The 27,119-nt window shown below is 40.1% G+C and overlaps 1 protein-coding gene across 7 annotated transcripts in view; it reads left to right on the forward strand.

The window, feature by feature from the left end:
* LOC139757301 (transmembrane protein 245) overlaps positions 1–27,119 on the forward strand; it is a 198,228-nt gene that overhangs the window by 13,807 nt on the left and 157,302 nt on the right. For all 7 annotated transcript variants that reach the window (XM_071677681.1, XM_071677682.1, XM_071677680.1 and 4 more), the window contains exons 4-7: positions 5,789–5,963; positions 11,909–12,029; positions 24,092–24,199; positions 25,255–25,343. In XM_071677681.1, coding sequence (XP_071533782.1) covers positions 5,789–5,963; positions 11,909–12,029; positions 24,092–24,199; positions 25,255–25,343 — 493 coding nt within the window. The remainder of the gene's footprint in view (positions 1–5,788; positions 5,964–11,908; positions 12,030–24,091; positions 24,200–25,254; positions 25,344–27,119) is intronic.

The following is a 27,119-nucleotide window of genomic DNA, read 5'->3' on the forward strand; positions in this document are numbered from 1 at the left end:
TAGGTAAGTGTCTTTTCTTTCTGCCTTACTCGTGGACTGCTGGCATTCTGTCCTCAAACATACGAATCTTTCCTTGTCATGCATAAAACTTAACAGTGATTAACTCGCAAATTATTCTTTGTAACTCTAGATTTTCGTGTGGTGAGCTCTATGTACTAGCCCTGCATTACGGCAAAATGGTTAGAGCAAAAGATAAAAGAAACAGGAAGGAACATTAGGTAGTAGTTAGTAGGAACATGAGATGGGAGCATTAGGTAGACACATTAGGTAGTAGTAGTTACTAGGAATATTTGGTAGGAGCTAATGGAAACTCTGTGCTAGAGTTACCTTATACAAGTGGCCTGTTAAGGGTGAGGTACAAAAGGCTAAGAAATGGCACTAGAGTTTACCAGTTATGGAGACTTTTCATGTAGCTACCCCTCCCTTAAGGGTAAACTGTGTTTAGATGGATTGACAAAGATGTATGTGGCTTCCAGGGCTTGGAAGGCCTTGGAAGATCTTTAGAAGGTTTGAATAGACTTGGCAGATTGTAGCTGGGGCTTCTATTCATTGGAGAGTCCAATTTGTTATGGACAGTTCAACAGTGGTTCCATGCTTTTCAAAATAGAGGTTCTTCCTGTACTCAGGGAAACAATTTTAACAAGCATTCTTCTATAAAGAGTTTGCATAATTCTTGTAGATGTCCTATCAAGGCCAAGGACTTTATAGTTTTAAATAAGAGTGAAAGGAGTTCTTTTTTAGAAAATGTCAATATATTTGTGGTAGGTTTCTGTGAATTAATGTCCAGTAACTTTGAGCTGGATTTAACATCCCTTGTGGCAGAGACTAATGTAAATGTGCCATTCATTATACCAGATGTGCCAGATTCTCTGTGTTAGTCTTTATTTAGAAAAATCTAGCTTTAGAACAGTCTGTTTCAGAATGTTCACATTTTTGTTTCTCATATAGATGCACAGAAGAAAGTTTGGAGATGCAGTGTATGCAAAAATCCTTGTTCACATCCCCATACATATTCAAAGGCAATGTCTTAACTACTTTGTATTACTTTGTCTTCTCTACTTTGGCCTTGATTACCAGCTGCAGACATGTGGGAATAGAATTGGCTAGGTTCCTGAAGTGCTCTAGGTCCATGTTTTAGGTCCATAGGGTCTTGATCTGAATAAGGCGAGGCACTGCTGAGGTGTTGCAGGAAGCGGCTGCCTGATCAAGAGTTTTGAGCACCCAGTGAGTTTAGAAATCTCATGTACCCACATTTTCTTTCAGGCAAGAATTAGGGCTTTCCTCCTTTGAAAGGTAAGAACTAGTTATGTTGAAGTACAGATAGAAGATATACAGCACACAGAAGTGAAATATCCAGAATAAAGTAGCAGCCTGGACAAATAAAGAAAGAGCATGGTTCCTCAAGATGACCTGAGGCACACTGAAGTAGGTCGCTGGTGCTCACACGTTTAGAAGCACTAGTCTCAGTGACCACATGTATGACGGTTACACCCTAAGAGCATCATGTGCATGTACCCATGATAAACCTTAGTTATTCATCACTTTTGAAAATGTATTTGCTATCTCAATTTGCTATCTTCAAAGGTAATACTGGTCTTCTGGGCAGTTGAAGATTCTGCAGTGACCAAGTCAGTGTTTTTAGAGTGTGTTTCACTTTTTGAAAATAGTATAGCTAATAATTTTTTAGTTTTGTAGAGGAATGCCTTTAAAAGACCTTATATTTTTTTTTTTCATTATTTTCAATATTTTCAGTCTGGAATGGACAGTTACGATCTTTTTTCTAAGGAAGCCCATAGCTTCCTCTTCTTTCCCTCGGTAGGATCTATTGAAGATTTTTATTCTTATAATCAGTTAGTGTCATAGTTATGTGTTTCTGCAGTGATTTGTCCAGTGTTCCTGTTAGCTGATGAATCAGGAAGAAGACAGTGAAACTAATGCCCTGCTTAGTTGTGACATCTTTTTAAATTGGAATTCATATTTTAGATGTACTTTTTTTTTAAACCCCAAAGTTTCTTGGTAATTGAGGTTCTTTAGTTTCATGGAAATTACTTAGAATATTTACTTAGTCATTCAACCTTCTCTTATCCTCTGAAGGAAGAAATGTTGATATTGGTCCAAAAGTTAGCACTCTCAAAGCCGAGTGTATCAGTGTCAGCTTCTGCCTTGACTTTCTGTTGGAGTCTCTTATTGTTGATATTTGTAAAGGAATTTTTGGCTGTCAGCAACACCTTAATTAGATGATACCTATGTTTAGGTGTGCTGGATCTCCCCTTTGTAGGTCTCTGTATGCTGCTTTTGAGTACTGAAGGATCCAGAGTGAAGGCTAGGTTGTTACTAAAAATAATGTTTTATGTGATTGTTCTTTGTTTTATGGTTTTTATTCTCTGATGTTTCTCATTGTTTTGTTCCTTCATATGGGTATGTTTTCAGATGCTTGTAAGGTTCTGTTCATTGTTAAGAAATATAGGTTTTGAAGCATGGAAAACCATTTGTTTACCAGGGAAGTGCTTTATGAGCTTTCATATATTTTCCCATCCCTTTGCACAGACTCCATTGACTGATAAGTGATAGGGTATGCTGCTTCTTAGCACCACCTCACCTATGTGATATGACATAATGGGTTTGGATAGTTGCTGTAGAGGTATATGTATGTGGATCAGCTAAAGGTGGCTTCATGGGTATTGTGGCGATTGAAGAGGGTGAATCCACTTTGACACATCCCCTTATGTCAGGAGGGAAGGTGAAGTGGTATTTTAACCCCTGACCAAGCAAGTACATTACTCTCTCAAATGCTCATAGACTTTGCCTAAGGTAGAAAAATGTATTTTCATTCTTCAGAACCTGTTTTTATATTTTTTTTTTTTTTTTTTTTTTATACTTTGTCGCTGTCTCCCGCGTTTGCGAGGTAGCGCAAGGAAACAGACGAAAGAAATGCCCCCCCCCCCCCCATACACATGTACATACACACGTCCACACACGCAAATATACATACCTACACAGCTTTCCATGGTTTACCCCAGACGCTTCACATGCCTTGATTCAATCCACTGACAGCACGTCAACCCCTGTATACCACATGACTCCAATTCACTCTATTCCTTGCCCTCCTTTCACCCTCCTGCATGTTCAGGCCCCGATCACACAAAATCTTTTTCACTCCATCTTTCCACCTCCAATTTGGTCTCCCTCTTCTCCTCGTTCCCTCCACCTCCGACACATATATCCTCTTGGTCAATCTCTCCTCACTCATTCTCTCCATGTGCCCAAACCATTTCAAAACACCCTCTTCTGCTCTCTCAACCACGCTCTTTTTATTTCCACACATCTCTCTTACCCTTACGTTACTTACTCGATCAAACCACCTCACACCACACATTGTCCTCAAACATCTCATTTCCAGCACATCCATCCTCCTGCGCACATCTCTATCCATAGCCCACGCCTCGCAACCATACAACATTGTTGGAACCACTATTCCCTCAAACATACCCATTTTTGCTTTCCGAGATAATGTTCTCGACTTCCACACATTTTTCAAGGCTCCCAAAACTTTCGCCCCCTCCCCCACCCTATGATCCACTTCCGCTTCCATGGTTCCATCCGCTGACAGATCCACTCCCAGATATCTAAAACACTTCACTTCCTCCAGTTTTTCTCCATTCAAACTCACCTCCCACTTGACTTGACCCTCACCCCTACTGTACCTAATAACCTTGCTCTTATTCACATTTACTCTCAACTTTCTTCTTCCACACACTTTACCAAACTCAGTCACCAGCTTCTGCAGTTTCTCACATGAATCAGCCACCAGCGCTGTATCATCAGCGAACAACAACTGACTCACTTCCCAAGCTCTCTCATCCCCAACAGACTTCATACTTGCCCCTCTTTCCAGGACTCTTGCATTTACCTCCCTTACAACCCCATCCATAAACAAATTAAACAACCATGGAGACATCACACACCCCTGCCGCAAACCTACATTGCATTTATTTTTTTTTTCTTTGTCGCTGTCTCCCGCGTTTGCGAGGTAGCGCAAGGAAACAGACGAAAGAAATGGCCCAACCCCCCCCCCCCATACACATGTATATACATACGTCCACACACGCAAATATACATACCTACACAGCTTTCCATGGTTTACCCCAGACGCTTCACATGCCCTGATTCAATCCACTGACAGCACGTCAACCCCGGTATACCACATCGATCCAATTCACTCTATTCCTTGCCCTCCTTTCACCCTCCTGCATGTTCAGGCCCCGATCACACAAAATCTTTTTCACTCCATCTTTCCACCTCCAATTTGGTCTCCCACTTCTCGTTCCCTCCACCTCCGACACATATATCCTCTTGGTCAATCTTTCCTCACTCATTCTCTCCATGTGCCCAAACCATTTCAAAATACCCTCCTCTGCTCGCTCAACCACGCTCTTTTTATTTCCACACATCTCTCTTACCCTTACATTACTTACTCAATCAAACCACCTCACACCACACATTGTCCTCAAACATCTAATTTCCAGCACATCCATCCTCCTGCGCACAATTCTATCCATAGCCCACGCCTTACAACCATACAACATTGTTAGAACCACTATTCCTTCAGACATAGCCATTTTTGCTTTCCGAGATAATGTTCTCGACTTCCACACATTCTTCAAGGCTCCCAGGATTTTCGCCCCCTCCCCCACCCTATGATCCACTTCCGCTTCCATGGTTCCATCCGCTGCCAGATCCACTCCCAGATATCTAAAACACTTTACTTCCTCCAGTTTTTCTCCATTCAAACTTACCTCCCAATTGACTTGACCCTCAACCCTACTGTACCTAATTACCTTGCTCTTATTCACATTTACTCTTAACTTTCTTCTTTCACACACTTTACCAGACTCAGTCACCAGCTTCTGCAGTTTCTCACATGAATCAGCCACCAGCGCTGTATCATCAGCGAACAACAACTGACTCACTTCCCAAGCTCTCTCATCCCCAACAGACTTCATACTTGCCCCTCTTTCCAAAACTCTTGCATTCACCTCCGTAACAACCCCATCCATAAACAAATTAAACAACCATGGAGACATCACACACCCCTGCCGCAAACCTACATTCACTGAGAACCAATCACTTTCCTCTCTTCCTACACGTACACATGCCTTACATCCTCGATAAAAACTTTTCACTGCTTCTAACAACTTGCCTCCCACACCATATATTCTTAATATCTTCCACAGAGCATCTCTATCAACTCTATCATATGCCTTCTCCAGATCCATAAATGCTACATACAAATCCATTTGCTTTTCTAAGTATTTCTCACATACATTCTTCAAAGCAAACACCTGATCCACACATCCTCTACCACTTTTGAAACCACACTGCTCTTCCCCAATCTGATGCATTTAATATTTGATTATATTTAAGAAGAAAGCACTAGAAGCTCAAATATGACTGCCATAACTGTGTTCAAAACTCTTGTGTGAACTTTTTGATGTTCCTTTTGGTTCTTCATTAGCTCAGGGCATAACTATCAGAAAAAGAGATATTTTAAAGATGCTTTACCAATGTATGGTGGTTTAAGAAAAATTTACTGTAGAAATGAACTGATGGAAAAGATGTACTATAAAGTGATTCAAATGAATGGACAATATATAAAGATTATGTATCACAAATTAGTATTGCTGTCAACCCTTGAAACTTATTGTATTTACATTTGACACTGTTTTCTTTCTCATTTTGATTTCTTACCAACTTTTTGAAGTTCAATAATATAATGTATTTATGTCAGGTTTGTGGTGCAGCATGTCCGCAGTGTTGTGACGGTGACTGTGATCCTCCCTATGGTGTACATCATCATACATCACACACCCACCTTTCTCTCTAGTTTGCTTTACACCATATTCTCGTACATCTTCCACATCATTGCTGTGCTTGTATCGGCAGTCACCTCAAATGGATATTTGGTAAGTTTCTGGTGAAGGAAGGACTTTTGATAGAATGCTTTACATTTGGCTGAATTTATTGGAATTTATTAGTCTTGGGTTGGGATGTGTGTGATAAGATTTAAGTATTCATATTGAAATTTTAATGTAGATAGATAGAGTATTTAGCAACAATTGTATGAAGATTACAATTTACCTTTTTCACTGAGTATAAGTTGAATGTTTTTAACTGAAGATAACATTGGCCTTCATGGGATTCCAAGCATTCATGTTCCATGTATCACTTCTATTCATATACCTATTTTCATCATTATTTTTCTGAATAAATGAATTATTGAACCAGGGCATGTGAAGCATCTGGGGTAAAACATGGAAAGTTTTGTGGGGCCTGGATGTGGAAAGGGAGCTGTGGTTTCGGTGCATTATACATGACAGAGACTGAGTGTGAACGAATGTGGCCTTTGTTGTCTTTTCCTAGCGCTACCTCGCACGCATTTGGGGGAGGGAGTTGTCATTTCATGTGTGGAAGGGTGGTCACGGGAATGAATAAAGGCAGCAGGTATGAATTATGTACATGTGTATATATGTATATGTCGTTGTATGTATATATATGTATATGTTGAAATGTATAGGTATGTATATGTGCATGTGTGGACGTGTATGTATATACATGTGTATGTGGGTGGGTTGGGCCATTCTTTCGTCTGTTTCCTTGCGCTACCTCGCTAACGCGGGAGACAGTGACAAAGTATAATAAATAAATGAAATATGAATTTTTGTCAGTTGAGTAGGTAAGAAGCAGCTGAAGAGAAATGTAAGGAAAAAACATGAAAAATACAAGTTACCATATCATTTACTGATTACAATTTGAATGTTTTGAACAAGACAGCATGCACTATGGAAGAATTCCATCTCTTTCATCTATTTTGTCAAAACTTGTACTTGATATGCAGATGATTAAGAATTCATGCTTTAGATAAGAACGTAGAAGTGAATTGTATATAAAGAAATATTTTTTATTTTTTTTATTATACTTTGTCGCTGTCTCCCACGTTAGCGAGGTAGCGCAAGGAAACAGATGAAAGAATGGCCCAACCCATCCACGTACACATGTATATACATACATGTCCACACATGCACATATACATACCTATACATCTCAACATATACATATATATATACACACAGACATATACATATATACACATGCACATAATTCATACTATCTGCCCATTATTCATTCCCGTCACCACCCCGCCACACATGAAATGAAAACCCCCTCCCCCACGTGTGCGACGTATCGCTAGGAAAAGACAACAAAGGCCACATTCGTTCACACTCAGTCTCTAGTTGTCATGTATAATGCACCAAACCACAGCTCCCTTTCCACATCCAGGCCCCACAAAACATTCCATGGTTTACTCCAGACGCTTCACATGCCCTGGTTCAATCCATTGACAGCATGTCGACCCCAGTATACCACTTCGTTCCAATTCACTATTCCTTGCACGCCTCTCACCCTCCTGCATGTTTAGGCCCCGATCACTCAAAATCTTTTTCACTCCATCTTTCCACCTCCAATTTGGTCTCCCACTTCTCCTCGCTCCCTCCACCTCTGACATATATATCCTCTTTGTCAATCTTTCCCCACTCATTCTCTCCATGTGACCAAACCATTTCAATACACCCTCTTCTGCTCTCTCAAGCACACTATTTTTATTACCACACATCTCTCTTACACTTTCATTTCTTACTCGATCAAACCACTTCACACCACATATCGTTCTCAAACATCTCATTTCCAGCACATCCACCCTCCTCCGCACAACTCTATCTAAAGCCCATGCCTCGCAGCCATATAACATTGTTAGCACCACAACCACTATTCCTTCAAACATACCCATTTTTGCTTTCCAAGATAACGTTCTCGACTTCCACACATTTTTCAACAATCCCAGAACTTTCGCCCCCTCCCCCACCCTGTGATTCACTTCTGCTTCCATGGTTCTATCCACTGCCAAGTCCACTCCCAGATATCTAAAACACTTCACTTCCTCCAGTTTTTCTCCTTTCAAACTTACCTCCCAATTGACTTGTCCCTCACCCCTACTGTACCTAATATCCTTACTCGTATTCTCATTTACTCAAATTTGCGGCAAGGGTGCGTGATGTCTCCATGGTTGTTTAATTTGTGTATGGATGGGGTTGTTAGGGAGGTGAATGCAAAAATTTTGGAAAGAGGGGCAAGTATGCAGTCTGTTGTGGATGAGAGAGCTTTGGAAGTGTGTCATTTGTTGTTTGCTGATGATACACCGCTGGTGGCTGATTCAGGTGAGAAACTGCAGAAGCTGGTGACTGAGTTTGGTAAAGTGTGTGAAAGAAGAAAGCTGAGAGTAAATGTGAATATAAAGAAATATGAAAACTATAATTTGCCATATTTTTCTCTGACTGTATATTAAACGTTTTGAGCCAGGATTCTTTGAATACTGATACTTGACCCAGTGTCAGTCATGGGTCAAGCATTAAAGATTGCAACATTTGGTGAACATTACCGTGGGATTTTGAATGCTCAAATCTTTTGCCTTTGCCATGTAGAAGGTCTTAGAAGTATACAGTGTGGGAGGAAAGGAGGAAAGCTGCTAGAAGCAATGAGAAGTTTTTATCAAAGGTGTAAGGTATGTTTACAAGTGAGAAAGGAGAGTTAATGGTTCCAGGTGGATGTTGGTCTGCAGCAGGGGTGTATGTTGTCACTATGGTTGTTTAATTTGTTTATGGATGGGATCATGAGGGAGGTAAATGTAAGAGTCTTGGGGAACAAGGCAATTATGCAATATGTAGGGGATAAGAGTTTCAGCTGTTGTTTGCTGATGATACAGCACTGGTGGCAGATTCTAGTGAAGAACTGTTGGAGTTGGTGACTTAGTTTGGAGGGATGCATGAAAGGAGGAAGTTGAGTGTACATGTGAATAAAAGCAAGGTTATTTGGTTTAGCAGAGTTGGGGGACAGTTGGATGTGAGTTTGAACAGAAAAAGTTTGTAGGCAGGGAAGTGCTTTAGATACTTGGGAGTGGACATGATGGTGAATGGAACCATGAGGTTGGAATTTTGTCATAAGATGGGTGAGGGGATGAAGACTCTGGGAGTGCTGAAGAATGCTTGGATAGAAATATTATATGGGAGGGCAAACATTGTTATGTTTGAAGGTATATTAGTCTAAACAATAGTGTACAGATGTGAGGCATGGGCTATAGATGAGACTGTTCGGAGGATTGTGGATATGTTGGAAATGAAATATTACACTTACAATCTAAGACACAACTATATTCCCACATCCTTTTTCTTTAATAAGTGAGGAGAACATTCTGGAACAAATTGACATAAAACTGCAGATATGATACCTGTAAGAAATGGAATGAAAATAGAGAAAATAGCAGGCTGTTATATAGTTTATCTGAGGACAATGAAAAAGGCAAAAATGAGATTGTTAAGCCCTTGACTGCCCCTTTCAATGCATCAAATGCTGTGGGAAATTTCTAGCTGAAAGGAAGTTTGCCAGTGTAACAGCGTAGGTCCTGCCCAAGTTGTAGAAGTCAACACTTCTGATGACTCCATGAAGTATCCATCAGTATTCAAAAAAGGTGATAAGTCACTGTCCAGAAGTTATCATTTAGTTAGCGTAACTTCTGTAGTTACAAAACTTATGGAAACCATTTTTTGAGACAAAATTATATGGCTTAGATCTGGCAATTCTTCTTGATTACTTTTATGATCAAATCATTATGTATGAAGAAAGTGAAGCGGTTGTTGTCATCTCAAGATTTTCAAAGAGCTTCTGGTATGGTTCCACATCAAAGGTTACTAGTGAAAATTAAGTCACATGGTATCGATAGGGTTGTACTTTTGTGGATAGGAAATTGGTTGACTATCTATGAATAGAGTTGTGATAAATGTTTGAGTCTCAGAATAGTTAAATGTAAGTGGTGTGCTGCACAGATCAGTGTTGGGACCATTTCACTTTCTAGTAAGTATTAAGGTGTTGATAATGGGCTGCGTTGTAAGATATCAAAATTCATAGGTACCTTATTACGAAGCTAGGAAATAAATCTGCAAATGAACTTGAATGTCTACAGCTTCAAACTGACATATACAGACTGATATACTAGGCTTGTAGGTGGCAAAATAATTTGATGCTCATAAGTGCAATTTTTATATGTGAAAAGTAGAGACGGAAAAACAAATATGAATTCTGTTGAACTTCAAAACGTTGATAAGGAAGAAAGACTTAGGCATAAACTTAGGTACGATAATCTCTGGTGACCTACAGCCAAGTAAACTGCACAGAAGCAGGAAAAAGAGCAAACAATATTCTTAGATTCATAGGTTTGGCCTTTAAGTCTTAGGAAATCATCCATTCTCTTTACAGTTCATTGGTTCATCCCCATCTGAAATAATGTGTTCAGTTTTGGTCACCCTACCTAAAAAGAGAGAGATTGAATGGAGGAGTGCAGCGTCGAGTTACCAATGAGAAGTAAATCCTATGACAGATGACTACTCAACTTGAATCTATTTAGCTTAGAAAAGAGATGTTTAAAAGGGGATCTGATTCAGATATTCAGAATTATAAAAGGGTTTGAACATCTAAAAATGTTAGTTGAGACTTGATTTGTCTGATTTCACTTGTAACTAACTATACCAACTTGTGGGCAAATACTTTACTACAAATTAGGCAGAGTACTTTTTTCTTCAATAGGATTGTTAACATATTGAATGATTTACCAATTAGAGTGGTTGAAAGCAGGCATATAGATGTTTTTAAGGAGAGACTTGGTAAATATTTTGCTTTGAGTCCATGACCAAGATTTTTTGTGCCTTCTTAGTAACACTGACAGTTTGCAGGTTATTCTCTTTTTGATAACATTCAATGACTTATTAACTTTTACCACACAAATTTATCAATTTCTGATATTTTTTCAAATATTTTTTCTCCACATTTCTCATGTCTATCATCCTGTCTATATCTTTGATGCCTTTTCCCTCCATGAGCTCTCCTTAAAGGACTGGCTATGGCAAAAGAGTCTCCATGTATCTCTTTCCTTATATGCTTCCTTCACAAAAGTGTTCCTTATATGCTTCCTTCACAAAAGTCGATACCATGCATTCTTCCACCGTAACTCTTCCTCCAGTGCTCTTCCTCTGTATTTCCCTGTCACATATGGTCTTTCTCTTGCACCAAATCCTTTAATTGTACTATCATTCATACTCCTAGTAAACTCCCCATTTCATATTCTTTCCATATGTCCAAACAACCTCAAAGTATTACGTTTCACCTACTTTATCACTCCACATTTCAATTCCTTTGCATTCCCTGCCATACCAAATCTCTCATACACCTACTCATGTCTTTCTTCATTGCATTATATCATACCACATGCTCCTTTCAAATAACTCATTTCCCTAGCCTGGACTCTTTCCATGTCCCCTCTTAGGTTCCACTCTAGGGGTGAACTAATGAGGTCACTATGAAAAGATGGAGTGAGGCTGGGGCACTGTAGAAAACTATAGTAGTCTTTCAAGGCTCTGAAATTTAACTTTTCACAATTGTTGAGCTCTCTAATGCAGTAGCAGTACCTCATAGTTTATGATATTGTCACATGCATGTACAACTTGTAATTGGATAAACTGTGATATGTCTGAGAAAAGAGCTTGGTTTCTAATTTGTTTACTTTACATTTGCAGAAGGAGGAACTGCTTTGATCAAGTAATAGGTGAATTGATAAACAAAGCAAGCAAATATAGATTTTGTAGGTGCTCCTGTTGTCTCCATTAATGAATTTCCCGAGAAATTTATTCTGGGATATCTCCACGTAAATGTGGGAAGAATGCCTATTAAATATTGGTTTGAGAGAATTAGGTTTAGTTTTAAATTTTTTTATTAGATTAAACCTCATTTATTCTTTAATTTGCAGGCTTTGGCTTTGGTGTTTAGTTACCTGGGAGCTGTTGTATTCTGTTGGTCAGGGAAGACTGCTGATGTGCTGGGACGCCTCAGTCTTGTTGTTTGGCTCATTGCTTCTGCTGGAGTTTCAGGTTGGTGTATGTCTGGATTCATCATATGCTTGTCAATACTTGATTTGATTGTAGAGTTCCAAGTGCATTATCCTTTATATTTCTTTAACAGAGGATTTGTTGGATCCATTTAGGCCATAGAATATAGCTTTTACAAAGCTTTGTTGCTAGTTGAAGCAGAATCATTTGAGAGAGAAGGATATTGTAATTAGTCTTCAATTGTGATGTTACCTTTATCAGACAGTTCAGACAGTGCTTTGCAGCTACACCACATTGGTCTCATATACTTTAACAGTAGAATGATATGGCTTTCATTGTTGAATAATTTTTACTATCTTTTATAGAGATAACACACATTTCAATAGAGATTGTATGCCTCGTGTTCTAGCATATATACATGGATTATCAGGAAAAGATGGATAAAGCATGCAGAAATATAAGGAGAACCCTGGCTGATATCACATATTGTGCATACTTTTAGTTGATAGTTGAATGCATCTGGGTTTCATTATTTGTCTTATATATATATATATATATGCAGGAGTGTGATAGCTTGTAATGTCACTGCACTTGATCAATGTTTTTTAAGTAGGCAGTTAGATGTGTTGCGAGTGAGATTGAAGTGATCCTAGAATACAGCTAAGCCATAGTTAAATGAATAAAAGTTGATATTGGTGCATATGCACCTGGGCATGAGAAGAAAGATTGTGAGAGGCAAGTGTTTTGGGGGCTGCTGAGTGTGTTAGTAGTTTCGATGCACGAAACCAGGTTATAGTGATTGGTGATTTGAATGCAAAGGTGAGTAATGTGGCAGTTGAGGGAATAATTGGTGTACATGGGGCGTTCTGTGTTGTAAATGGAAATGGTGAAGAGCTTGTAGATTTATGTGCTGAAAAGGGACTGGTGATTTGGAATACCTGGTTTACAAAGAGAGATATACATAAGTATACGTATGTAAGTAGGAGAGATGGCCAGAGAGCGTTATTGGATTACGTGTTAATTGATATGCGCACAAAAGAGAGACTTTTGGATGTTAATGTGCTGAGAGGTGCAACTGGAGGGATGTCTAATCATTATCTTGTGGAGGTAAAGGTGAAGATTTGTAGAGGTTTTCAGAAAAGAAGAGAGAATGTTGGGGCGAAAAGAGTGGTGAGAGTAAATGAGCTTGGGAGAAGACTTGTGTGAGAAAGTACCAGGAGACACTGAGTACAGAATAGAAAAAGGTGAGAACAAAGGAAGTAAGGGGAGTGGGGGAGGAATGGGATGTATTTAGGGAATCAGTGATGGATTGCGCAAAAGATGCTTGTGGCATGAGAAGCGTGGAAGGTGGGCAGATTAGAAAGGGTAGTGAGTGGTGGGATGAAGAGGTAAGATTATTAGTGAAGGAGAAGAGAGAGAGGCATTTGGACGATTTTTGCAGGGAAATGATGCAAATGATTGGGAGAAGTATAAAAGAAAGAGGCAGGAGGTCAAGAGAAAGGTGCAAAAGGTGAAAAAGAGGGCAAATGAGAGTTGGGGTGAGAGAGTATCATTAAATTTTAGGGAAAATAAAAAGATGTTTTGGAAGGAGGTAAATAAAGTGCATAAGACAAGGGAACAAATGAGAACTTCAGTGAAGGGGGCTAATGGGGAGGTGATAACAAGTAGTGGTGATGTGAGAAGGAGATGGAGTGAGTATTTTAAAGGTTTGTTGAATGTCTTTGATGATAGAGTGGCAGATATAGAGTGTTTTGGTGGAGGTGGTGTGCAAAGTGAGAGGGTTAGGGAGAATGATTTGGTAAACAGAGAAGAGGTAGTAAAAGCTTTGCGGAAGATGAAAGCCGGCAAGGCAGCGGGTTTGGATGGTATTGCAGTGGAATTTATTAAAAAAGGGGGTGACTGTATTGTTGACTGGTTGGTAAGGTTATTTAATGTATGTATGACTCATGGTGAGGTGCCTGAGGATTGGCGGAATGCTTGCATAGTGCCATTGTACAAAGGCAAAGGGGATAAAAGTGAGTGCTCAAATTACAGAGGTATAAGTTTGTTGAGTATTCCTGGGAGAGATTATAGGTGAGGGTATTGATTGAGATGGGGAAGAGCAGTGTGGTTTCAGAAGTGGTAGAGGATGTGTGGATCAGGTGTTTGCTTTGAAGAATGTATGTGAGAAACACTTAGAAGAGCAAATGGATTTGTATGTAGCATTTATGGATCTGGAGAAGGCATATGATAGAGTTGATAGAGATGCTCTGTGGAAGATATTAAGAATATATGGTGTGGGAGGCAAGTTGTTAGAAGCAGTGAAAAGTTTTTATCGAGGATGTAAGGCATGTGAATAAGAGCAAGGTTATTAGGTACAGTAGGGTTGAGGGTCAAGTCAATTGGGAGGTGAGTTTGAATGGAGAAAAACTGGAGGAAGTGAAGTGTTTTAGATATCTGGGAGTGGATCTGGCAGCGGATGGAACCATGGAAGTGGAAGTGGATCATAGGGTGGGGGAGGGGGCGAAAATTCTGGGAGCCTTGAAGAATGTGTGGAAGTCGAGAACATTATCTCGGAAAGCAAAAATGGGTATGTTTGAAGGAATAGTGGTTCCAACAATGTTGTATGGTTGCGAGGCGTGGGCTATGGATAGAGTTGTGCGTAGGAGGATGGATGTGCTGGAAATGAGATGTTTGAGGACAATGTGTGGTGTGAGGTGGTTTGATCGAGTAAGTAACGTAAGGGTAAGAGAGATGTGTGGAAATAAAAAGAGCTTGGTTGAGAGAGCAGAAGAGGGTGTTTTGAAATGGTTTGGGCACATGGAGAGAATGAGTGAGGAAAGATTGACCAAGAGGATATATGTGTCGGAGGTGGAGGGAACGAGGAGAAGAGGGAGACCAAATTGGAGGTGGAAAGATGGAGTGAAAAAGATTTTGTGTGATCGGGGCCTGAACATGCAGGAGGGTGAGAGGAGGGCAAGGAATAGAGTGAATTGGAGCGATGTGGTATACCGGGGTTGACGTGCTGTCAGTGGATTGAATCAAGGCATGTGAAGCGTCTGGGGTAAACCATGGAAAGCTGTGTAGGTATGTATATTTGCGTGTGTGGACGTATGTATATACATGTGTATGGGGGTGGGTTGGGCCGTTTCTTTCGTCTGTTTCCTTGCGCTACCTCGCAAACGCGGGAGACAGCGACAAAGCAAAAAAAAAAAAAAAAAAAAGGCATGTGTACCTGTAGGAAGAGAGGAAAATCATTGGTTCTCAGTGAATGTAGTATTGCGGCAAGGGTGTGTGATGTCTCCATGGTTGTTTAATTTGTTTATGGATGGGGTTGTTAGGGAGGTGAATGCAAGAGTTTTGGAAAGAGGGGCAAGTATGCAGTCTGTTGTGGATGAGAAAGCTTGGGAAGTGAGTCAGTTGTTGTTCGTTGATGATACAGTGCTGATGGCTGATTCGTGTAAGAAACTGCAGAAGCTGGTGACTGAGTTTGGTAAAGTGTGTGAAAGAAGAAAGCTGAGAGTAAATGTGAATAAGAGCAAGGTTATTATAATAGGTACAGTAGGGTTGAGGGACAAGTCAATTGGGAGGTAAGTTTGAATGGAGAAAAACTGGAGGAATTGAAGTGTTTTAGATATCTGGGAGTGGATTTGGCAGCGGATGGAACCATGGAAGCGGAAGTGAATCATAGGGTGGGGGAGGGGGCAAAAGTTCTGGAGCGTTGTAGAATGTGTGGAAGTCGAGAAGATTATCTCGGAAAGCAAAAATGGGTATGTTTGAAGGAATAGAGGCTCCAACAATGTTATATTGTTGCGAGGCATGGGCTATGGATAGAGTTGTAGGGAGGAGGGTGGATATGCTGGAAATGAGATGTTTGAGGACAATATGTGGTGTGAGATGGTTTGATCGAATAAGTAATAATAGGGTAAGAGAGATGTGTGGTAATAAAAAGAGTGTGGTTGAGAGAGCATAAGAGGGTGTTTTGAAATGGTTTGGTCACATGGAGATAATGAGTGAGGAAAAATTGACCAAGAGGATATATGTGTCAGAGGTGGAGGGTACAAGGAGAAGTGGGAGACCAAATTGGAGGTGGAAAGATGGAGTGAAAAAGATTTTGAGTGATCGGGGCCTGAACATGCAGGAGGGTGAAAAGCGTGCAAGGAATAGAGTGAATTGGAACGATGTGGTATACCGGGGTCGACATGCTGTCTGGATTGAACCAGGGCATGTGAAGCGTCTGGGGTAAACCATGGAAAGTTCTGTGGGGCCTGGATGTGGAAAGGGAGCTGTGGTTTCGGTGCATTATTACATGACAGCTAGAGACTGAATGTGAACGAATGTGACTTTTGTTGTCTTTTCCTAGCGCTACCTCGTGCACATGATGGGGGAGGGGATTGTTATTTCATGTGTGGTGGGGTGGCGATGGGAATGAATAAAGGCAGACAGTATGAATCATGTACATGTGTATATATGCCTATGTCTGCGTGTGTATATATATGTATGCATTGAGATGTATAGGTATGTATATTTGCGTGTGTGGACGTGTATGTATATACATGTGTATGTGGGTGGGTTGGGCCATTCTTTTGTCTGTTTCCTTGCACTACCTCACTAACGCGGGAGACAGCAACAAAGCAAAACAAACAAAAACAATTGTTCGGTGCATTATACATGCCAGCTAGAGACTGAGCGTGAACAAATGTGGCCTTTGTTGTCTTTTCCTTGCGCTCCCTCACACACGTGCGGGGGATGTTGTTTTCATTTCATGTGTGGCGGGATGGCGACGGGAATGAATAAGGGCAGACAGTATGAATTATGTACATATGTATATATGTATATGTCTGTGTGTGTATATATATATATGTATACGTTGAGATGTATAGATTATATATATATATATATATATATATATATATATATATATATATATATATATATATATATATGTGTGCTGTGTGTGGACGTGTATGTATATACATATGTATGTGGGTGGTTTGGGCCATTCTTTCGTCTGTTTCTTTGCGCTACCTCGCTAACACGGGAGACATTGACAACGTATAATAAAATGAAAAATATAATAATTGGTCTTGTATGCAGATGATAATGTTTTATTAATGGATCAGATTAGGAGATGGGGTGAAAGTTAGGTCACTTCAATGATGTGTGTGTATTTGGAAGATGTAGTTAAATACATAAAAGAGCAAGGCTCTTGCTTTTGAACAAGATGGGGAGTCACAATGTAGTATAGTAAGATTCATTGTTTTTATAAGATCTGGGTATTTTGGAGTAATGAACATTAAGACTGGTTGTGGAAAGCCTGAAGCTGAGAGTATAATCTCACAAAGGAGAAAAATTAGAGAGACAGAAAACTGGTGAATAGAAAAAATTTGATATTATAGCATGCAAGAATCTTATGGAGTGCAATGCTTGTCTTATTTCTGATGTGCAGATATAAAACTTATTTTCCCAAGCTGGTGTAGATGAAATATGAGAGCAGTTAAGATTGGTCACTCATTAAGTATAGTGTGAAAAATGAATTTATTATACTTTGTCATTGTCTCCCGCGTTAGTGAGGTAGTGGTGAAAAAAGAAAGTACAGGAATTAATGATTAGAGAAAAATATGTTTTGTGAGAAAGTTTCATAGATAATATATGAAAACTTATGATGATTTAAACGTATAAGAAAGGGTAAATAGAATTCTTTTTGATTGACATTAATATTGAGTGTGCAGGGAGATGTGCCAGACAACAGAAGATGTAGACAGATGTAGTGAGTCATCTGTTGAAGTCTTTGGGTATTACAGATCAGGATGCCAGTAGAATGATTGTCAGTCATATACGTTCATTTCCACAACAAACAAAAATGGTGAACAGCGTGTGTAGTTGTGTGTGGAAAAAGGACTGATGATTGGGAATACCTGGATTAAAGAATGGGACATACAAAAATATACATGGATGAGTGTAATTGGTATTCATTGGTAATTTTTTGAATTGTTTACCAACTGACACATGCAAAGGTGACACTTTTAGAAGTAAATGTACTGAGAGGGACAACTGGTGAGTTGTCTGGTCACTTCATGGTGGAGGCAAAGTTGAAAGGTTTTATGTTAGTGTATCTAGTAATGCCCACTTACCATCTTTCCCACTCGCATATATGTTCTTGTGTATGTTCATTGTTTCAAACCAGGCATTTTCAGCCCTTTTTCAGCACAAAACTCCACCGGCTGTTCACCATTTCCATTCACCTTACCATCCTCCCAATTATACCCTTAACTCCTGCATTACTCACCTTTGCATATGAATTACCCATCATTAATACCCAGTCTGTTGCATCAAAACTGCTGACATACACTATCAGCTACTCTCAAAACATGTGCCTTTCATCACTTTTCCTCTCATGGCCAGTTGCATAATCACAAATTTACTTATCTCTTACATTTTTAGCCACATCAGTTATAGCTCTTTGCCTGCCTAATGTTCTCTCACACATTCCCACAACTCCAACAGTAGTTCTACCCCTTCCATAGCTTTTGCTCTCACACCAACCCCTGACTTTCACCACTAATACATTCCCAAATCATTCCTTCCCTTTACCATTGAGCTTTGTTTCACTTAGAGTTAGAACATCCAAGTTCCTTTCCTCTGACGTACTATCTCTCCTTTCTTCTCATCTAGGATACATACATGCTTTTCACCCCCCTGCATGTTCGGGCCCTGATCACTCAAAATCTCTTTTGCTCCATCCTTCCATCTCCATGTTCTCCTTGTTCCCTCCTTCTGACACATATATCCTGTTTGTCAGCCTTTCCACACTCATTCTCACCATATCACTAAACCATTTCAACACATCCTCTTCTTTGTTGAACCTTATCACTAAACCATTTCAACACATCCTCTTCTTTGTTAATGACACTTTTTATTACCACATGTCTCTCACTCTTTCATTACTAACTTGATCAAACCACCTCACACCAAAAATTTACCTCTGACATTTTATTTCCAACACCTTCCTCTGTACAGCCTTATCTATAACTCTTGCATCACATCCATATAATATTGTTAGTAGTACTGTTCTTTCAAACATATCCAGATTTGCCCTCCCAGATAACATTCTTTCCACACATTCTTCAGCACCTTCAGAACCTTCAACCCTCCCCCACCCTGTGACTTGCTTCTGCTTCCATGGTTCCATTCGCTGTCATTTCCTTTCCCAGATATCTGAAACACTTCACTTCCTCCAATTTTTTTCCATTCAAACTCATATCCCAGCTAACCTGTCCCTCAACCTTGCTGAACTTTATAACCTTGTTTTTATTCACATTAACTCTTAACTTCCTCTTCCCACACACTCTTCCAAATTCAGTCACCAGCTAAGTTTTGCAGTTTCTTACTTGACTCTGCCACCAGTGCTGTATCATCTGCAAACAAAAAGTGACTCACTTCCCAGGCCCTCTCAGACTGCATGCTCGCCTCTCCCTCCAGAACTCTTACATTTACCTCCCTCATCACCCTATCCATAAACAAAATGAACAGCCATGGTGACATTACACACCCCTGCTGCAGAGCAACTTTCACTTGGAACCATTCACTCTCCTCTCTCCCTACTCATACTTCTCTGCCTCGAGCAGCTTTTTTCTCACACTGTATCCACAAAGCATCTCTGTTAGCCATATTGTATGCCTTTTCCAGATCCATAAGTACTACGTACAAATCCATCTGTTTTTCTGAGTCTTTCTTTTGCACATTCTTTAAAGCAAACACCTGATCCACACATCCTCTACCACTTGTGAAACCACACTGCTCTTCCCTGGTCTGATACTCTAGACGTGCCTTCACCCTGTCAATCAACACCCTCCCACACAACTTACCAGGTGCATGCAACAAACTTATACCTCTGCAGTTTGAACATCTATTTATTTCCCTTGTCTTTATATAGTGGCACTATACTTACATTTTGGTGTGGGAGGAAAGCTGCTAGAAGCATTGAAAAGGTTTTATCAAGGGTTTTAGACATGTATACGAGTAGGAGGAGACAAGATTGAATGGTTCCCAGTGAAGGTTGGTCTGTGGCAGGGGTGTGTGATGTCACCACGGTTGCTCACTTTGTTTATGAATAGGGTGGTGAGGGAGGTGAACGTGAGAGTCTTGGAGAGAGGGGTGAGTATGCAGCCTGTGGGGAAATAGATGGCCTGGGAAATGAGTCAGTTGTTATTTGCTGATACGACAGCACTCGTGGCAGATTCAAGTGAGAAACTGAGGAAGTTGGTGGCTGAGTTTGGAAGACTGTGTGAAAGGAGGAAGTTGAAAGTGAATGTGAATAAAAGCAAAGTTATTGGGTTTAACAGAGTTGAGGAACAGGGTAGTTGGGGTGAGTTTGAATAGAGAAAACTTGGAGGAAGTGAATTGTTTTAGGTACATTGAAGTGAACATAGCAGTGAATGGAACCATGGAAGCAGAAATGAGTCATTAGGTGGGTGAGAGGGCGAAGGTTGTGGGAGTGCTGAAGAATGTGTGAAAAGTGAGTACATTATCTGGGAGGGCAAAAATGGATGCTTGAGGTATAGTAGTACTAACAAAATTATATGGATTCAAGATATGATCCATAGATAAGGCTGTGCGGAGTAGGGTGAATGTGTTAGAGTGAAATGTTTGAGGACAATATGTGATGTGAGGTGGTTTAAGTAATGAAAGGATAAGAGAGAGGTGTGGTGATAAGAAGATTGTGGTTGAGAGAGCTAAAGAGTGTGTGCTAAAATGGTATGAAAATTTGGAGAGAATGAGTGAGGAAAGGATGATAAAGAGGATATATCTGTTAGAAGTCGAGGGAACAAGGAGAACAGGGAGATGAAATTAAAATGGAAGGATGGAGTGAAAGAGATTTTGAGTGATCAGGGCCTGAACATGCAGGAAGTTGAAAGGCATGCATGGATAGAGTGAATTGGAACAGTGTGGTATACTGGAGTTGACCTGATATCACTTGACTGAACCAGGGGATATAAAGCTTCCAGGGTAAACCATGGAAAGGTCTGTAGGGCCTGGTTGTGGATAGGGAGCTGTGGCGTATTACACATGATAGTTAGAGAATGGATGTTAGCAGATATAGCCTTTCTTCATCTGTTTCTGGTGCTACCTCACTAATGTGGGAAACAACAATCAAGTGTAAACAAAAGAGAATATGTTAGATGAATGAATGTGTGTACAAAAATAAAGTATGGTTTGTTTACTGTAACTGTATTATTTTTTCATATTTGTATGCTATCATCCTCATTAGTGAGGTAGTGCCAAAAAATTATTCATGTAACTAAATCTTATATAAAGCAGTAGTGGTGATATTAACGCTTTACATAAACTAGAATTTATAGTTGTTCTTGTTTGCCTTGCTGTTTTTTTTTTTTTTTTCCCCCGCTGTCTCCCGCGTTTGCGAGGTAGCGCAAGGAAACAGACGAAAGAAATGGCCCAACCCACCCCCATACACATGTATATACATACGTCCACACACGCAAATATACATACCTACACAGCTTTCCATGGTTTACCCCAGACGCTTCACATGCCTTGATTCAATCCACTGACAGCACGTCAACCCCGGTATACCACATCGCTCCAATTCACTCTATTCCTTGCCCTCCTTTCACCCTCCTGCATGTTCAGGCCCCGATCACACAAAATCTTTTTCACTCCATCTTTCCACCTCCAATTTGGTCTCCCTCTTCTCCTCGTTCCCTCCACCTCCGACACATATATCCTCTTGGTCAATCTTTCCTCACTCATTCTCTCCATGTGCCCAAACCATTTCAAAACACCCTCTTCTGCTCTCTCAACCACGCTCTTTTTATTTCCACACATCTCTCTTACCCTTACGTTACTTACTCGATCAAACCACCTCACACCACACATTGTCCTCAAACATCTCATTTCCAGCACATCCATCCTCCTGCGCACAACTCTATCCATAGCCCACTCCTCGCAACCATACAACATTGTTGGAACCACTATTCCTTCAAACATACCCATTTTTGCTTTCCGAGATAATGTTCTCGACTTCCACACATTCTTCAAGGCTCCCAGAATTTTCGCCCCCTCCCCCACCCTATGATCCACTTCCGCTTCCATGGTTCCATCCGCTGCCAGATCCACTCCCAGATATCTAAAACACTTCACTTCCTCCAGTTTTTCTCCATTCAAACTCACCTCCCAGTTGACTTGACCCTCAACCCTACTGTACCTAATAACCTTGCTCTTATTCACATTTACTCTTAACTTTCTCCTTTCACACACATTACCAAACTCAGTCACCAGCTTCTGCAGTTTCTCACATGAATCAGCCACCAGTGCTGTATCATCAGCGAACAACAACTGACTCACTTCCCAAGCTCTCTCATCCCCAACAGACTTCATACTTGCCCCTCTTTCCAAAACTCTTGCATTCACCTCCCTAACAACCCTGTCCATAAACAAATTAAACAACCATGGAGACATCACACACCCCTGCCGCAAACCTACATTCACTGAGAACCAATCACTTTCCTCTCTTCCTACATGTACACATGCCTTACATCCTCGATAAAAACTTTTCACTGCTTCTAACAACTTGCCTCCCACACCATATATTCTTAATACCTTCCACAGAGCATCTCTATCAACTCTATCATATGCCTTCTCCAGATCCATAAATGCTACATACAAATCCATTTGCTTTTCTAAGTATTTCTCACATACATTCTTCAAAGCAAACACCTGATCCACACATCCTCTACCACTTCTGAAACCACACTGCTCTTCCCCAATCTGATGCTCTGTACATGCCTTCACCCTCTCAATCAATACCCTCCCATATAATTTACCAGGAATACTCAACAAACTTATACCTCTGTAATTTGAGCACTCACTCTTATCCCCTTTGCCTTTGTACAATGGCACTATGCATGCATTCCGCCAATCCTCAGGCACCTCACTGTGAGTCATACATACATTAAATAACCTTACCAACCAGTCAACAATACAGTCACCCCCTTTTTTAATAAATTCCACTGCAATACCATCCAAACCTGCTGCCTTGCCGGCTTTCATCTTCCGCAAAGCTTTCACTACCTCTTCTCTGTTTACCAAATCATTTTCCCTAACCCTCTCACTTTGCACACCACCTCAACCAAAACACCCTATATCTGCCACTCTATCATCAAACACATTCAACAAACCTTCAAAATACTCACTCCATCTCCTTCTCACATCACCACTACTTGTTATCACCTCCCCATTTGCGCCCTTCACTGAAGTTCCCATTTGCTCCCTTGTCTTACGCACTTTATTTACCTCCTTCCAGAACATCTTTTTATTCTCCCTAAAATTTAATGATACTCTCTCACCCCAACTCTCATTTGCCCTTTTTTTCACCTCTCACACCTTTCTCTTGACCTCCTGTCTCTTTCTTTTATACGTCTCCCACTCAACTGCATTTTTTCCCTGCAAAAATCGTCCAAATGCCTCTCTCTTCTCTTTCACTAATACTCTTACTTCTTCATCCCACCACTCACTACCCTTTCTAATCAACCCACCTCCCACTCTTCTCATGCCACAAGCATCTTTTGTGCAATCCATCACTGATTCCCTAAATACATCCCATTCCTCCCCCACTCCCCTTACTTCCATTGTTCTCACCTTTTTCCATTCTGTACTCAGTCTCTCCTGGTACTTCCTCACACAAGTCTCCTTCCCAAGCTCACTTACTCTCACCACCCTCTTCACCCCAACATTCACTCTTTTTTTCTGAAAACCCATACAAATCTTCACCTTAGCCTCCACAAGATAATGATCAGACATCCATCGAGTTGCACCTCTCAGCACATTAACATCCGAATGTCTCTCTCGCGCGCCTGTCAATTAACACGTAATCCAATAACGCTCTCTGGCCATCTCTCCTACTTACGTAAGTATACTTATGTATATCTCGCTTTTTAAACCAGGTATTCCCAATCATCAGTCCTTTTTCAGCACATAAATCTACTGTTTTTGTGCTTTGTTTATTTTGTATGGAATGATAACTGCTACATCATGGAGGTCTATGAATATTTACTCTCAAATAAATTGAACTGTGTTACAAATCTGAGATATCTCTGGTTTCACAGGACTGTGGCCAGCTGGGAGTGTACCTGTCTTCCTTACCCTTTGTCTCCTGCTTGCTGCTGGTCTCTGTACTGAGGTCCTTGATGTCTACACTGCCTTGAAATCATCTAGTAAGTTGTAAAACTGAAGGAATCAGATCCTTAGTAAATTTAGCATTTTCCTTCTGTTCTCTCTCCTAAAAGCTTGGAACAGAAAGTAAGAATGAACTGAAAATTGTCATTAAGTGTAGTACATGCCTCAACAAAGGAGCTGATTGTATCATAGAAGTGTATGAGTGTAGCTTATTGGTTGACATCCATTATTTTCTCAGAGATGTTAAGACATTACTTGAAAAGGGAATTATTATATTGATGTTGATGTAGGTATAGTATACTTAGAAAGGTAAGAAAGTGTGAGGACTATATGTTTAAGTACTGTGTCTATGGTTCTTAAGAATTTTACACTTTATGCATGAAATGTTGCTGAACTCAATGACACTGATAGTCCCATATATGTATACCCCCAGTTTAGAACTTTCAAAAATGAAATAAAAAAGTTTGTTTTACTTTTTCCATGCCAAATGTAATGTTGCTTATGGATGAATATATTTTCAGGCAAGTTGACTCTATTACCAACGTCAAGTCTGTCATTTGTATGATGCAATATATATGCGCTTATTCTGCACCAGTGTTATAGTTTCCTTATGCATATGTCTGTGGAATTTCTCTACACAGTAATGCTATACCTAATATTGCAAATGATTCAAGTTCTAGTATTTACCATATATTTACATATTTGACACCACTTTTATTTCAGTAATTACTTTTTGTATGATACACTTAAGAACATGGGTATACACATGGAGGCACATTACCTTCAGAACACTACATGTGTTCTGCATGCCCTTGAGTGGTGTTGGCACACACGACATTTGTTCTTGGCTCTTTTCTTACCCGATTTGGTTGGGATAGGGTGAGGGAAGTGTTTTCTCACCAGATGTACTTAGTGTCTGCCACTGTCTAGACTTTAAAAATCTTGCTGGTCATGTTCAAACTGTCAGCCAGTTATGACAGAGTGTGTCATTGAAGTCTTTTAACTTTGCCTCTGACCTTTTGATGTTGGGATTAATTAAGTGCTAATTTTGTGAAGATATAATTACTGTTATATGTATATTTTGGTCCATCAGGAGAAGGAGCAAGTCTCTTTGACTCCGTCATGCTGGTGTGTTTTAGAAGTGAACAGGTCCCTGAGATGACATCTACCTCACCCATTCTGGTAAGGAGTTCGTTGTATATGTTATGTACTTGTGAAAGGGGAGAAAGTATACCTCTGAGGTTTCTCTTGGTTGTCATAGGAGGCATGAAAAAAGGGATGAGAGTTGGGGGCTGGAAATTTTCCCCTACTGTATAACTCCTTCCTGAAAGGAACAGGGGAAGAGGCAAGCGAGGGTTCTTCTTAAGACTTAGTCATCTGTTCCTAACACTACCTTGCTGAGGTGGGAAACTGCAAACAGGTTTGAAACTATAAGATATGTACCAAATTACTATGTTGCATGTGAGGCCTTTCCTGGTATTTCTCCAGAAACCGGGACAAAAGGCTCATGTGATAATATAGTTACTTCAGAATTTGGCAGGCATATTGCATGTAGTCATATTTGAGGTATACATGTGAGATTAGCACCTGTACTGAGGAAGATGATGAACTTGGAGCAACTAGTTATGCATGGACAATATCCTGCTGGACAGTGCCCATTGATAATTACATGAACTTAATTAGGAATTTAAAAAGGTGGATTCACAGGGTACATCAATAGTTGGATATACAGTGTGTTGCCTTCTTGTGTGTGCACAGTTTTTAAGGAGGATTTAAACAAATGAATGCCATGTGCTGTTTTCCATTTGTGCTTGACATAGTGCTCAAAGAGTTTATATAGATGGATGTTCAGTGTTTTTATCTATATGTGATAGAAAGGGTAGAAAGTCGTGGATTGAATAAAATATAGTTTCTAGCAAAAGAGAAAAGAGAGGTGTTTGGACGGTACTTGCAAGGAAGAAGTGCAAATGATTGGGAGATATATAAGAGAAAATGACAAGAAGTCAAGAGGAAGGTGCAGGGGTTGAAAAAAAGGGCAAATGAAAGTTTGGGTGAGAGAGTATCGTTAAACTTTAGGGAGAATAAAAAGATGTTTTTTTGAAGGAGGTAAATGATGTGAAAAAGACAAGAGAACAAATGGGGACATCAGTGAAGAGTGCATGGGGGAAAGTGATAACAGGTAGTGGTGGATTGTTTAGTGAGTATTTTGAAGGATTGTTGAATGTGTTTGATGATAAAGTGGCAGATGTAGGGTATTTTGGTCAGGGTGGTGTGCGAAGCGAGAGAGTCAGGGAGAGTGGTTTGGTGAAGAGAGAAGAGGTGGTGAAAGCCTTGCAGAAGATGAAATCCAGCAAGGTAGCAGGAGTGGATGGTATTGCAGTTGAATTTATTCAGAAAGAGGGTGACTGTGTTGTAGATTGGTTGGTGAGGATATTCACTGTATGTATCAATCATGGTGAAGTGCCTGAGGTTTGGCAGAATGCATGTCTAGTGCCATTGTACAGAGGCAAGAGGATAAAAGTGAGTGCATAAACTACAGGGGCAAAAGTTTGTTGAGTATACCTGGAAAATTATATGGGAGGTATTGATTAAGAGGGTGAAGATATGTACAGAACACCAGATTGCGGAGGAACAGTGTGGTTTTAGAAGTGGTAAAGGATGTGTGGATCAGGTGTCTGCTTTGAAGAATGTGTGTGAGAATATTTAGAAGAACATGTGGTTTTATATGTGGCATTTATGGATCTGGAAACGGCATATGAAAGGTTTGATAGAGATGCTTTGTGGAAGGTATCAAGAATATATGGTATGTGAGGTAATCTACTAGAAGCAGTGAAGTTTTTATCAAGGGTGTAAGGCATGTGTACACTAGTTGTAAGAGAAGAGAGTGATTGGTTCCTAGTGAAGGTCGGTCTGTGGTGGCAGGGTTGTTTGATGTCACCATGGTTTAATTTTTTATGG

This window comes from Panulirus ornatus, chromosome 25 (assembly GCF_036320965.1).
Source record: "Panulirus ornatus isolate Po-2019 chromosome 25, ASM3632096v1, whole genome shotgun sequence".
NCBI lineage: Eukaryota > Metazoa > Arthropoda > Malacostraca > Decapoda > Palinuridae > Panulirus > Panulirus ornatus.